Source organism: Eurypyga helias, unplaced genomic scaffold, assembly GCF_000690775.1.
Source record: "Eurypyga helias isolate BGI_N326 unplaced genomic scaffold, ASM69077v1 scaffold42111, whole genome shotgun sequence".
NCBI classification, from domain to species: domain Eukaryota; kingdom Metazoa; phylum Chordata; class Aves; order Eurypygiformes; family Eurypygidae; genus Eurypyga; species Eurypyga helias.
This window is the reverse complement of record NW_010232251.1, coordinates 5909-21217: the sequence shown is the minus strand read 5'-3', so window position 1 is coordinate 21217 and position 15309 is coordinate 5909. Positions and strand designations below refer to the sequence as shown.

The 15309-nt window shown below is 39.8% G+C and overlaps 1 protein-coding gene across 1 annotated transcript; it reads left to right on the top strand.

Moving 5' to 3' along the window:
• Positions 1 to 1799: 1799 nt before the first annotated feature.
• On the top strand, positions 1800 to 14393 carry RNASET2 (ribonuclease T2; the record flags this gene model as incomplete). Its single annotated transcript, XM_010161337.1, has 7 exons — positions 1800 to 1855; positions 2728 to 2785; positions 3618 to 3688; positions 9167 to 9280; positions 11292 to 11337; positions 11551 to 11625; positions 14202 to 14393. Coding segments are annotated over 7 exons (612 nt in total), but the record flags the coding sequence as incomplete, so codon positions are not given.
• Positions 14394 to 15309: the final 916 nt, after the last annotated feature.

The following is a 15309-nucleotide window of genomic DNA, read 5'->3' as shown; positions in this document are numbered from 1 at the left end:
TTTCTGGGTCCAGCGCCTACTTGAAAATATACATTTGTAACTCTCTGTCAAGTCAAGGGTTGCCTGAGGTTGAATTAATGCTTCATCAACCAGTATATGATAAACAGGAAGGCTCAAGAAGTGTATTTGCAGAAGCAGCAGGTGTGCTCAGCTTCTCAGACCAGTGTTTGCTCGTTTTGTGATATTGATTTAAAATGAAAATTACAAAAATACTATGGCTAGAATTAAAAAGGAGGATGAATGAAGCCACCCAAAGCATGCAAAGTGTGAACTAATGCGTTGTAGGATGCATTGACCTAATGGTTCTGCTGGCAGACAGTGAGTCTTAACCCCAAGAGCCTGATGAAATGTGTAGAAGAAACTGGTAATAAGGTTAGTGCCTTGACTGGGGAGAACCGATTGCAAATCTGAAGTACTCTGGGCTTTTCTTTAGCTTGCTTGAGAACCGCAATTAAAGACTGGATGAAGAGCACAATTGCACTGTTCTTGTCACCACCCTCGGTTGAGCAAGATGGTGAGCTGTCACATTATTTTTCAGGGGATGATGCATTAGCTGCTGGCTATTAATTTCCTGCATTTTGGGCTGGATAGCTGAACTCTTTGAGCTCCACAAAGCATGTGGCATGACAGGCGCAGTATTGTTTAGGCATTTGCAGTGTGTGTTTGTTGACAACATTCCTTTCAGAGAAAAAGCTGTTGGTGGGTTTAATTGCTTCTATTATTGGTGACGAGAGGAGAGGAAGGAAATGGGCATAGAACAAGAAAGTCTTGCAGAGCTTGCAGTTGTGCTGCCACAGGCCTGTGACATGTGGAAGGCAATTAGTGAAATTACAGGTCTCTCTTCTTTTCTACACTCTGCTCTTGCTCTGGCATCACATAAAAGGCATTGTGGCATAATTAAGACAGGATGCAGAGTTGAAAAGGAAAGCTGTTATTACGGGGAAAGAAAGTCTGAGGAGGTTGTTATTTAATGGCGAAAAGTGTTTACTACAAAGAGCCATAATTACTAAGCAGAATAATCAGGGAAAATACAGTAATAGTATTCTTGTGTTGTGTGAACATGGGTTTGTTTGGTTTTGTTCAGGAATACAAACTCTGCTCTAAAGAGTAATTAATGTGCAGGCTATTTCTCCTGCATTATCAAAAGTTTTGACTGGCAGCTTTTTTTTTTGTAGCGGTGTATGTAGTCGTTGCTCTGCTCTCCATTCCCTTGTCCCTCAAGTAAAAATATTTTTAAAATACGTTATAACCATTTTACTTGGAATAAGCAACCTATTTAATCTCTTCTTCGTATTTTTCACTTTTAATACAACAACAGAACTACTCCTGGATGCTTAAAGATGGTTGTCTGCTTATGTAATATTATAGTTTATGTTGATGTTTTTTATTCCAGTGACTCTACACTCATTGAAAATACCTGATGATGAGAAAAATACAGAGAGCTGCCACCTGGAATATGCTAAATGCAGTTTTAGATCCATTCGTTTATTGTGGATCAGGCTACTTTCTATTACCTCAGAACCTGTCCTTTGTCTTCTTTTTACATTGCCTGTTCAGGATGCCCCCCAATATTCATGTGATCTGCTTCAAAATTTTAATGCCAGTTGATCTCTGCTAAGTGGCACAAGATCTCTAACAGCTTCAAGTAATTAGAGTTCACTGGTTCCTGATTTGGATGAGCAAAGGTTTTCATGTCTCACTAGAGCCTTGTACCACCAGTGAATTAACTTTTATTTTTTCCTCTAATCCATTCTCCCTGGACACCTGTAACAAATATTCTGTATTTTTGTTTTCCACAGATGAGTGCTAATGATTGTCAAGACCCTCCAAAGTACTGGACAATCCATGGACTGTGGTATGATGATAGAGTGTTTCTATTTCAGCCTGGAAAGGAACAACCAAGTTTCGTACCAAGATGTTTAGCGCTTTTTTTTTGAGGGCTTAATCTATCTGTTTTTATGACTCCTTGAAACAAAAGCCTTCATTTTGTTGTAAATCAAAGCCCCTATGTTTTGATCTAAAACTGAAATATACTTCTGTATCTCGTGACTCGCAGAGCTCCTGAAATCCTCTTGCCACATAAGCATTTTATTTATACATCTCCTTATAAGATCAGTAATGCTCTTGGTCAGAAAGGGAAGTACAGCAGAATTTGTTAGTGTCTCATGACTGCTTGTGGCTTTGAGTGTCTTCACTCACCACAAATACTGCAAAAGTACAGGAAAACCAAATTTGCTTCAGAGAAATCAACTCACTGAAACTTGTGCCAATGGCAACAATTCAGAGGTTTTCCTTACAAATACAGGGGAAAATTCAGTACAGGACTTTCACCTTTCCAGGACACGCAGCTTAACAACATCATGTGTAGTTTTCCAGTGAGTGTCTTGCAGAATCACCACTTGGTGCAGTGGTTGAGCAGGTCTGTGTCAGTAGGGACATCATGTACAGGACCCTTCCATGTCATTTACTCCCCTGTGTGTCTTTTACACAGAGTGAGAGGAACTGCAGGGCCTAATGAAGAGCCTCTGGGCGAGATACGATTTGGCTGTAATTAATGTCTTGATTTTTTACTTCTGAAACACTGTAGATGCTTACGGGTTACTTGCATTTTTAAATAAAATTTCTAGGTATATTTAAAATTCAGGCTGATGATAAAGAATAGAACTGTGTTGGTTACTATTAGTGAGTTAGGAGACATCTTTTATCACTTTTATTTTTCTTTCCTAGGCCTGACAATACTGAAGAGTGTAATAGGACGTGGCATTTCAATGTCACTGAGATTAAGGTATTTATTTGAAATTAAAACAGTCATACCAGGCAGAGCTGAGTGCAATTACTTATGCACATCCTACATGCAAAATCTGTAGCTTACAATCTATCGTTCTTCGTGTTTGTTGAGAGGTATGTTCTCTTAAGGACTCCACAAATTCATTAGATGCTTCTGATAGTACTTGAAGTTGCAGTGCTTGTGATCATTAGCAGCTGTTTCTACTTCACTTTGTAGTGGTTTGACTCCTTCAGCCACATCCTCTTCAAAAAAAGATAATCTAGAGAACATAGGCGGTGGATATGCAGTGGCAAAAAGTACTTGTGAAAAAGAGGTGACAGTTAGTCCATGTTCTCTCTTCCATTTTCTACCACAAAGCCAGAATACAGAAAATAGGAGTTCGGAGTACATTCTTCTGTGTGTTTTTTCCCAAGCCATTAGTCCTTTTTAACACTTTTAAATGAAAATGTTTTCTGTATTTCATTAAAATGGTGTGAGCAGGGATAAGATGCTGGAGCTGACAAATGTGAAAAGCTGCACAATGGAGTAACTTTCTGCAGGGAGAGTTGAAGGACAATCTCACTTTGAGGCAGTCTGTGAGCATTAGTACATACACATATCTAGATAGCTGCGCCTAACCTCCAGCAACAGCATTTTCACGATACTGGGGGAAGAAGGCCTTTTTCTTTTATTGTGAGTAAATATTTCAGTTGGGGATGTTGAAAGATGAGGCTTCAGTTTTAGAAAATGTACCAATATATGTAGACTGTGGGACAAAAAAAAAAAAACCCACACCGAAAAAAAAGCTTTTCGACACTGTAGGTGCATTTATTAATTATAATATTTTCAGGATCTCATGTCAGATATGAGACGCTTTTGGCCTGATGTGCTTCATTCGTCTCTGAATCGCACCCAGTTCTGGTGAGTACAAAACCTGCCTAAAATCTCTTTTGGATATTATTTTACCAGAAAATCTGTTTGAGTTAGTAATTCTTCAGGTGAGGTGTTGTGCATGAGAAGCAGTGTCCAGGAGGGCGCTGAAAGCAGTGTGTCTTGCCAGTCTCGTTTACGCAATAAATCCGTTTTCTTCTTGGAGCGCTTGCAAAATGCAGCTGTTGGAGAGGGCTGTAGTGGAGGTTTTGGAGAAATGAAACTTAGTGAAACAGAGAGAGGGGCAAGAGAGAAGGTGTTTCCTCCCTTTGACCCCAGGGAGGAGAAGCAGCTGCTGTTGAGACATCAAACTTGAATAGCAGTAGCACTCCTGGGATGTCACAGCTTGCTGCAAGAGCGGCTTCCAGGCCTCGTTTCCTAGCTGGCTGCACTCTGTTGCTGGCTTTGAGAGACCTTTCGTTTTGGGCTTTCTCACTGAGGAGGAGATGGAAAAATAGGATGCGTTGGATCATCCTAGCCACTTCTCTACAGAATCTCTTTTTAGTTACTTTCCTAGCAGCCTAACATCGGATCTGAGAATTTATTTAGAGATCAGCCTGTTTGGCTTCTGGAAAGGGAGGAGGAGATCTTGATCTCTGCTGACAGTAGTACAGTTTTCCTTCTACTCCATGTTTCTCTTTGCTTCTGAATAATCAGACACTTGGACCAAAGAGCAGCATGGGTGCTATCTCAGTTTGCAGAGGCTTCAGTTTCAGTGCATTATTTTAAACTAAAATCAGTGGCCGTTGACGTTAATTTGCTGAGCCATGAGCTGCATCAGCCAAGGTAAGGATTTGTAATTTGTTCTTCCAGTCCTACAGTGAAAGCAGAAATGCAGGCAAGGAGCAGGGCCCATAGCTCGAGACAATAGCATTAAAAACTGTCTCAACTTTAAGTGCCCAGTTACTTTGGATTGGATAACTTTCTTCCCTGTATCACTAGGAAAAAGCTTTGAAGGGAATGTGCATCTCATTTAGACTTGTCCTTGCCCTACAGAAGGCATTTGTCCCCAGAGTCTTAAACTGGTTCCACAAGTGTCTCATGGCAACCTAAACTTGTGACGGTCAAAAGTGGCAGTGTCAATTTTTCCTCCCCCCACTCCCCTGTTCTTGCTCTGTGCTGAGGAGAGCATGACTGCTGCTTTTTGTGGTAGCACAAGTTTCTGCCACCTTAAACTGTTCCTGGAATTAGAATAAGAAAAATGTCTTAAATCTAGCACCTCCCATGCCCTGACCAACTACCTGTTCATAAGACAGGTGCATACCACTCCTTATTTTACTAACAAAAATATTTTGGTAGGCAGCAGATATGAACAGGTACAATCAAAACCTTTTCCCTTTCAGTTTGGGGCTAGCAAATAGCACTTATTTCAATTCCTGGGACTCTAATTAGAAATATCATAAAAGCAATAGAACATTCAGGTTATAATGCTGTAACTAGTATTTTGACTGACGGAGAAATTCACTCCCTTCAGTAAGGTGAGAAGTGGCAGCTTTAATTGCAGATCTTGTAAATGCAAGCTTTTAAGACAACTGAAAGCCAGTAAGATCCTGCTGTACATCTCTCTCCAGTTAAAATACAGTATTTACTTCAAAATTAAAAAAAAAAATCTCTGTAGTGTAAAAATCTTGATACAGCAGAAGTAAGAATCTGAATGTGGAACTGATGATTCACAATTTTCATTGTTGTAGACTAAAGACATCTTAATTGTGTAAAGAGCATGAGCAGTGACGAGCAAAATGGACAATGACTATCTTAGCATATCATATCAGGCTTTTTCCAGGACTGCTGTAATTGTGTAGTATGTTCCTTCCTGGCTTTACCTCTAACTGTAGCCCTGGCTTAAAAGGGAAGGTAAGGAATCTTCTTGCTGATTTTAGGATGGCTACAGGGGGTTCTGTAAAGGTAATTTCACATCTCTGTTTACCTTTTTAACTTACGAATCGTGACAAGTGCCACCCAAGAGTTTGAATTGAACGGGATAGAATGCCTTAGTACAGGACAAAGGGTTATGTGTACTTTGTATCTCAAAACTTATTAACTGAAACCATCCCTATTATTGTGGTTAATAATAAAGTGGCAAATAAAGATTTCTAGACCAAGAGAATTCCGTTCAGGATCAGTTTATACATACGATACAGAAGAAGGAATTGGTGTTTAGCCTATGGGATCTCTGGGTATCCTCAATATACTGTGTTTTGTGTGCAGCACTCGCAGCTCTGCTTTACACACCTTCTTTGTTCCTACCCTGATAATTCCAGCTGGGTGGTTTCTGTAATCTTTGGACCTACCTGACAAACTCCTGACTTTCGCTGTCACATCTGCATGACACTGTGCTTTGGGGAACTCTGTCCTTGTACATAACAGGTGGTTCAGCTTCCTTTCCACACCGCTGTGTTGTACCAATTTCATTCCCTTGTTTTTGTGCAGCCCCCTAAGATTTCATTTGTAGGACATAGCTTTGAGCTGTGAAAGTGTAGCATTTATTCTTAGCAGCATGGGAAAGAAAATGCTGAAGGGCAAGTTAAATAGTGGAACCCAGTCTAGTGCTGTAAACCCCACTCCTGTGTGCCTGCCAAAGTCCTTGTGTCCTACAGGGAGGAAAAAGTGTTTAGCAATGTTCTTGACAGCTAGCATATGTGCTCTGTGCTACTGCCCAGCTCATGGGTGTAAGAGGTACAGAAGGATAGGTGACCTTCATGGATACAGGCAGCCGTGTTTTGTATCAGCTGTGACCTGAAGCTCAAGTAGAATTACCTTGTCTTACTGTGGTCTAGATGAAGGATAATGTGTTTCAGTGAATAACATTGAGACATTAATTCTCTTGATTTCTTAACACATTATTTCCTGTTATTACCTTCTACCTGCAGCTCCTTAATTTCTTAACTGCTTCAGTGCGCATTTACATGTAAGAGGCGAAGGTCAAATGTCATATGCCTGTGCTATATGGGTCAGAATTAGCTGCATCTGCATTTTTCTTCACATGGCTCTGCTGCAAAATAACATAACACTATGAAGAGTGTCATCTGAAAGTTTCAGTAATTGGTTTGTAGTGACTTTAAAGTAGCTTGCCATTCTGGAAGCTCACAGGACTGTTTAAAAATCGTAGCCCTCGTGTTCTTGGATTGCTGCAGGTGATGATGCGTGGGCACTGCCTCTGGGTAGCTCTGTGTATTTTCAGCTGGCATCACCGCAGCCCCATTGCCTGGACCTCGTGATCAGTGCAAACTGGACCAAACCACTCCAATAGCAGTTCCATGTTAGCAATGATGTGCTTCTTGAGCACCATCACATCTTTGGCCCTCTATTTCTGCCTGCTTTCTGGAAACAGCAGGACACTTAAATACAAGTACTACTGGAAACCTTTGAAAGACAGGCACTACACTTTACCATTAGTTTTATACACATGCATATGTATATTCTCTGAATTAAAAATGTCATCTTACATGCAAAGCGTTGCTTCCAGCTTACTGCTGTTCAGTAGCCCTTTGGATTTGACTATTGTCTGCTTGTGGTCCAAGCTAACTGCTCAATATCTCTTGATAAAATTACCCCTAAAAGAGCTTTCATTGTCTTAAAAACTGCAGCCTCTTTTCTTATTAGTAATTTCAAATCCCTTGGTGGGAAATCTGCTGTTTGGCCCATGTAAAGTGGACTCCTCCAAGCAGCGAACAATTCACTTGACATGCAGTTGAGTGTTAAAACCAAGATGAGAACTCTCTACAAGGCTAAATTTGGGAATGTATAGTGAAAATCTTGTAGTAATGCATCTTCTCCTCTGCCTCAGTTTTCTCAGTTGCAGTATCTATTTTCTGTTCAGAAGTAGTATACAGATTTCTCGAGATAAAACAAAACATAACTTTTAAAAGTGTTTTCATTTCTTAAGAAAAATCTCAGGTTCTTAAAGTGAATGGATAATTCAGAGGCAGGCTTTCAAGTGAATAATTGTTGTCCTTGTGCTTCTCTGCTTTTCCATGCAGTACTTCCGGCATCTTAAGGTCAGGGAATTCTGTGGTAGTGGCAGGAATTTGTGATTAAATAACTTCTTGTGTATACCTGCTTAATTTGCCCTATTTAATAGAAGCAGCTTGTGGAAAATTTGAAAGGAAAGAAGGAAAAAACTCTCCGAACCCTCCCCCCTAAATCCACAGGTAGTCTCATTAAAGATTATACTGGTTAGTCTTTTAATAGACTTTTGAATTGATAGAAATACATTTGAGCTTTGCCCCACTTTTTGTCTCGTTTGAGTCTGTCTGCTATAAAGTTGCAAGAATTGCTTTCTTTTGCACTGTTCCATGGTATTAGAAGTCTTGATGATGGAATAGAAGCAAGGCTTGAGAGCAGGCCTATGAAAATACTGCCACAGGCCAAAGGAAAAGTTGAGGGAACAGTCTTGTCTTAGCAGGTTGCACAGTTTCAGTCCACCCAAAATAAGAGTTAGTCCTTTCAATTCTGAAAAAAAAATTAAGTGCTTTGAAATGGCATTTAACATAAGACTCCACTAAACCTTATCAGAGTTTAGAAATACTCTTTTTCTAGGCAAATTCTTACCATTCTGACCTCAAAACATCTCTTAATGCACTGAGACCTTTGTATTATAAAAGCATGATACATGCTTACTTCATAAATTCCTTCATTTAGTTATTTCAGAAACAAGCTGATCAAAGGCGACAGCTAAAAAAAAATAAACCAAACACCCAAACTGTTTGGGCTAAATTAATCTAGAGAAACACTGAAACGGTGCTTTTGGATTGACAAAGTTTTGTCACATTATTGTGACACAAAGTTCTCTTAGTCAGCTTTGGAATGATGTAATGGTTTATTGCACATCGCTATCTATCCTATCTCCTCACCTTGAAATGTCCAGTCTTAAAAAGTTAGCTGATGTGGGGCAGGGAGGAAGACAAGTGTTATCCCTTTGATGGGAGAGCAAGTGGAGAGCTGAACTATAAATGACTTTTGCACAAATTCATATACATAATTTATGGGAAGACGGAACACTGATTCTGAACATTCCAGGTCCTCAGTAATATACAAACCACTAGACCATCCTCTCCCTTATCTTCTACAGCTCTTGCATTAATTTGAATATTCTCTTACAGCTGCCAATGTTAAGGCCAACTCATTTACATATTTTTAACATGACATTGTCTGAAAGAATTTTTCCTTAGTCTGATGTTACAGACCATAGTGAGGGACATGTTTGGTTTCTTCCTTACTCTCTTGGTAGGTCCAAAATCTCTTGGCAAATAATTATACTAAAAAAATACATAGATGTTGCTGTAATTGAAATGGTGGGAGCAATCCTTCTTGGTTTTCTTGTCACACATGCAGTATTTTCTGTGTGCAGTATCCTACTTCACATGTATAGCCTTTCAGGTAGCTAATTTAAGTATCTTGGCTAGCTGTTGCAGCACATATATCTGCAAATAACATTTTCTAAAACTTAATTTTGCTTTTCTCCCATAGGAAACATGAATGGGAGAAACATGGCACTTGTGCAGCCACGCTTCCGATTCTCAATTCTCAGAAGAAGTACTTCGGTAAAGCTTTAGAACTCTACCAGCACATTGATCTTAACAGGTGCATAAATTAACTTGGTGGTCTGCCTCTTATTTCAAACACTTTCTAAAAGTTTCAAATGTAGCCTAAAAAAAAAAAGTCTAAGAATTTGATGGCCGAGGGGAAATGAGTATTAGCGTATTGTTTTTTAGTACTGGAGTTCAGAGGAAGGTTTGTTGACTCTGAGAAGCCTGTCTGGGGACACTTCAGAGTCTGGTAAATCAACAGCATTCTTGGAAGCATCATTTTAGATGGTGTGACCCAGGAAAATTTGAGAAGCTGTCTCTGCTGTATCTCGCTACCAGAAGCAGTGGTACCTGTAAACTTCTATATGAAGTGACAAAACCCCTCAAACTCCTAAGTCATAGTGAGACTGAAACACTTGCTTTTAGAAAAGACAGAGCTCTGCTCAGAGGACAAGCTGCAGGCAAAATCGTGTAGAACATCCTGGGAAAAGGCTGAGAGGTAACAGCAAGAGAGGATGTCCTGAAGGGTGGTGTTCAATTGCTGCAGGCAGCCCGTTGCTGTCCTTTCAAACAACCCTGATGTGACACTCCTACTTTCTCCTAGGGGCTTATGGTTCCAAAGCACTAGCTATTCCAGACACAAAATCTTGATGGGAATGTTGTGGCTTGTCTAAGCACTGTGTGTACAGATTCTGGCTGCAGGTGGATGCAAGAAGGCCAGAGTCGTTTCCTGATCAGTGCTTGGTATGGATGGGAGAATGTTTGTCTCGGATTTATGACTGTGAATTGTCTCTCTTTGTAAGACAGAGGACCTAAGTTCTTTTGTACATGGAAACATATAAAAAAAAACCCCAAAACCAAGAACACCCCCAAAATTGTTCGTGTTCTGTTAGTGTCTTATCCAAGCAACCTCCTAACAAAGTCTCTTTCACTTTGCATATGCACAAAGGAAATAGATCTTTCTCCTGCACACCCCCCCCATTTTTGTAGATGTCTTGTAAAACTTAATCAGATTTTTCTAGACACAGTACTTAACAGCATGTCATATGCAGTGTTAAAATTAATAAAGTCTGATAGTAAATTGCCTAAGTAGCTGTGATGGTGTGACTAAAACATTTTACAGATGGCACAGTGACCGATTATGTGACTCTGTATCAGCATGTGTAACACCAAACAAGAATAGAGACTGAAACATGTTGAAATTAATTGCTCAGAGCATATTCTGAATTGTAAAAGTGAACATAATTTAATTAATCTTTACTGAAAAGAATAAATACTGCTAATGTTCTTGTCGTACTTCATTTATACTTGAATGAGAAAAAGTAGTATTAGTGATTAAAAAATTGTTTCCAAAAAGGAAATTATTGAAAAGAGGACATCATGCAGGCTCCTGTAAGAATAACAGAACATCTGTTTCATTGGCCTCCTTATATCCAGTGTCAGATGACTATGACAAACACCTAGGACTTTATAGTCAACTGGGTTCTCTCTCTCCTATGCAGAACCTGACCTTGGAAAGGTTGAGCATTATCATTACTCATGGGTTAAATCCTGTGAAATGCTGAACATTCCCACTCCTTAGAAAAGAAGTCTCCCACCCCAGGAAGCCCACTCTGTGTCAGAACATGACAGTGCCTAGAGCAGCCACACAAGTCTGACTCCGTCCCCTCTCAGTGACTAGAGCACAGGGGCATGGCTCAAGGCAGGGGAAAGGAGGCAGTTAAACAGCTTGCCCTACCCGGCACTTAGCAGAGCATTCTGAAGGTCCAGCAAATAACAGTAATATTCCCTTTTCCCTCAGCTGTGTCTGAAGACTCGACTCTCCCAGCTCCTCAGATTCAGGTGGGGGAGAGGGTTCTTCCTGATCCGGCTGACTTGGATGGGAACTGGCATTTCAGAAAAGGGGAACCTTTTCTAGGCCTGGCAGACAATGGAAGACAAGTTTCCCTTGCTCCCCATGGCTGTAATGCTTGCCAAGTTCTCACTAAGATTATCTGTTTACCTGATGATTGTGAAGTTACATTTGCATACAGGAACAATGGAAAATTATTTTATCTTTGTTTTAGTTGTCTCCTGAAAGCTGGGATAAAGCCAAGCAGTTTCTATTACCAGGTAAGAGGTAATCTTTCTTAAAATAAAATCATGTGCCTCTACATTTTTCCGCAGGAGTCAAGTACTGTCTAGGGAGTAAGTGGGTTTTTTTTAATTGTATAGTTCTTTAAGGTTGTGCTTTATGTAAAAGCTTTTGTGAACTTAACAAGTGTGGGAGCTGTTGGAAGATGTGCTAGTGACTTATTAATTTATATGAGCTTTTTAATTTTTCAGATGACTGCCATAAAGGAAGCTCTTACAAGATTTTATGGTGTAACACCGAAGATCCAATGTCTCCCTCCCGAAGAGGTAAAAACCCCAAACAAGCACACACTCCCCAAAACAAACAAAAAACCCAAACCCCAAGTTCTTATTTTAGGTTTTGGGGTTTTTTGTTTGTGGGATTTTAGTTTTGTTTGTTTTTCCTAAATAGCACTTTTAATCAAAAAAATCAAAAATAGGGGGAAATATCTTCAGCATGGTGAAACTTAGGTCCGGGTGTTCCTTGTGTTTACAACATTTCGAAGATTAGATACTTGGATTTGAGCACACAAAAACATTGCTTACATACTGGGACCACTGAGTGCAGCTTATCTTATTGTTGCCACAGCCTTTCTTAATGCAGAAATATACATTTGGTACTTTTGGTATTTGTTAGTGGAGGAAGTGTTTCCCCTTTGCCTAGTAACTTTGCTGTTAGCATACGTACCCAGAAAGTGGAAGCACTGGGTTATAACGTTCTCTTTGTCTTAGAAGAGTTGAACCTGTATCTCTTGGATGAATGCGTAACCGCCATGCTGGAGGTACTGCTGTAGCTGAGTACTTTCCACTGCTCCTGCTAAAGCTCAGTTGCCATATAGAAGATTATTAGAACCAACAAGAGTGAGCTGAATCGAGCCAGTGACTGTTGACCTTGACAAGAGTACTGCCTGTTAACAGCAGCCGTCTGCCCTTCACTGGGCATGGCTTGTGCTCTGCATGAAGAAAGTTACTCAATGGACAGTATCCTTTAGAAATAAAGCAGCTCACAGACTGGTCTCTGAGGTTGTTCTCAAATGCCTGTACCTAAAGAGGTACAAAAAGGCATTTTGAGCTTCGCTGTGGTTCAGGATGACTACAGTTTTTCCTTCCAAGACAATGTTGTCTAGAAATTCCATTTCTTTCTACTTTGCCTTGCCAAGGACTGTACTGTGTATCACAATGCAATAGAGAACGTGGTACACAGGGATGGTATGCTGTTGCGTAACACACAGGTGATGATGTCTGATCCAAAAAAGCCTTTGAAAGAACAAAACAGTATTCTAAACAATTACATGGGTAGGGTGCATAGCTGTTTATTTCCTCTTTCAGCTAGGTTACTCCTTTTTTTTCTTTTTTTTTTCCCCAAAAGAAAACCAAAAATCAAACCCACAAAATGTCTTTCTCTCTAGTAAGAGATTCTTTATTATCTCAGCTTGATAGAAGTGGTTTACTACAAAACACTTGGCAGAGCTATTGCTCAGACACAGACGACAATTTTATGAAAACTTGCCAAGATACATTGCTGTTGCAGTTTAATAGCTTGTGTGTTGTCAACTCATTTGCTTTAGTAGTGCTCTGAGTTTTTTATACTCAGAAGTTTCTTCATATGAAAAAGAATCCTGGGGTATAATATATTTTTTGAATGTATTTTTAAGTTACGTTAAACAGCAAAGGAATATGAGTTGAATGTGGGTTGCACGCTCACCCACCTCTTGATGTTGAAGAAATACAAAGCTAACGCAACACTCAGTTTCTAGCTCTGTTCACTGTAGTTCGGCTATTGCTTTTAGTACAATTGGGATACTGCTGAAATTATGTGAGAGTAATTTACGGCTGGAGTCTCCCATGCCTAAAAGCTGAAGTTGATGGGTAATAGAAAGGAAAAAAGTACACCTCAGTTATTTAAAGATAGCCCTTCTCAGAGTTCCAGCCTTGTAGGTGCCCAAAGTGCATTATGGAGGTGCTTTGGTATTTAAAATGTATTACACACTTACTGTGTTCTTAAGTTTCTTTACAAAAAACCTAACCAAACAAACAAAATCAAACAAAAACCCCAACCAAACAAAAACAAAAACACAACTACCCCAACCAAACAAACAAAAACACAACCCACAAGCAAAAAACCACCCAAAACAACAATAAAACCTACCACAGTTATTTTTGTCTTGTACATATGTTTTTGTCTGGCTTAGTGGTTTCAAAACCAGTATTTTTCCATATGCCCTTTGTCACAACTGAGCATTTTGGGAGATTTCCATACAGTTTTCTTCCCCACATGAAAGGCTTCCATGCCTACTTATCTAATTCGTGGCCAATATTCTTCTTCCTAGGCTGTCCTGTACTCCAAAAATGACATTTCTGCTACTTTTGACAGATTGCTTCTGTATTCTTTTCAGTAGAAGCTATTATAAACCCAAGTTTCTTTTCTTTTCTACTTTTTGGAGAATTTTCATTGCCTCAATTCCAGTCCTGCTACAGAAGAGTTGGTGAAAGGTGGCATTAGGGTCACACATACCCTTCAGTCTTCACAGGGTTCAGCCATAGCTCGTCACTAAGGTGAACAGCTTCTGTGTACTGTGTAGATTTGGTGAATGCTTAGATAATATGTGTCACAGCATTTCACAATGAGACCTACTAGTGAGGCAGATTCCCCAAATTGTTACTGAGTTAGGCTGTTGGAATGTGTTTTCTTGTCTGCTTGCTCCTTAAAGACAACTATGTACTATAAGCTGTTCAGAGTGGATGCATCTTGTACCTGTTTCCACAAAAAAACACTACTGTAGTCTCTAGATAGGGCAGTATATATGAAAAAATGATTTATTTTCTTTTCCCCGTCGAGCTGATCTCATCCCTCATGTTTCTAGGGTGAAAAAGCACAAACAATTGGTCAGATTGAATTCTGCTTCACCAAAGAACTGCAGCTGAGAAACTGCACGGCGCTGAAGGGTGAATCCATCCCAATGCAGGCTGGCTTGAAGCTTGGAACCGAGGAGTTGTCTGTCTGCAGCGATACTCTCCCAACCTATTATCCTTCACAGGTCCAAGGTCACAAATGAAACCCTAAGAGTTGGAAAAAACTTTTAAAACAGCAACAAACCCCAAACCCATAAACATTATACCTTGAAAAACAGTCTTGATTTGGCAGTATTACAAAGCCCTGTCCATATCACAGGCAAGAAGATTTCTGCTGGAAAGAATGCTGCTTTTGCCTTTAAAGGAGAATGGTGCACATTGTAATATCAGTTACACAGGCTGAAGTATCGAGTTGTGGCTCTGATGTCGATGGGATCAGAATCTGATTTACAGCTTTTCCTGGACTTTTTGGCTTGCTTATAGTTTGAATCAATGTTCAAAAGGGAACTGTGATTTCATAGTTTCACTTGCAGTTAAGTCTGCCACTTTGGCCACTTTTGTTTTTTTACCAGTGAGTCAGGGAAATTAACTCATTCTTTATTTTGGAAGGATGCTTGTGTCTTTGAGGTGAGATGACAATTTCTTGAGAGGCTAATATCGTAAAGAAAAAGGACCTGTCTGGAGGGCCTTTCCCAGACATAATACCCACTGCCTTGCAAAAATTTGCTCTCCAGAAGTGCTGAACAGAGGCCACGTCCTCTGAGGCATTAAGCCTTTTATCACTCAGAGATCACGGTGGACCAAAGATGACAACTTTTGCATAACTTCTTAGTGAATGAAATAACATTCTGGGTTTTGGCACTTCTCCCTAAAGGATCCCGGGAGGACTCTATTTATAGCCTTATCTATTCTATGATTTTGCTACAGTAGCTCTGTAGAGTCTTGAAGAATAACCAATCTTAGAACTTACTTGCTAGTATAGGAAGATGTTAGGCGCTAGAAATATGTTGTTAATTTTTCATTGTATTTGAACGTTTAGCATTACCACACAAATGTGAGTGCCTGCACTTTGATTTAAAAATGAGATTGCTACATAATCACTTGGTTCCAAGAAACAGC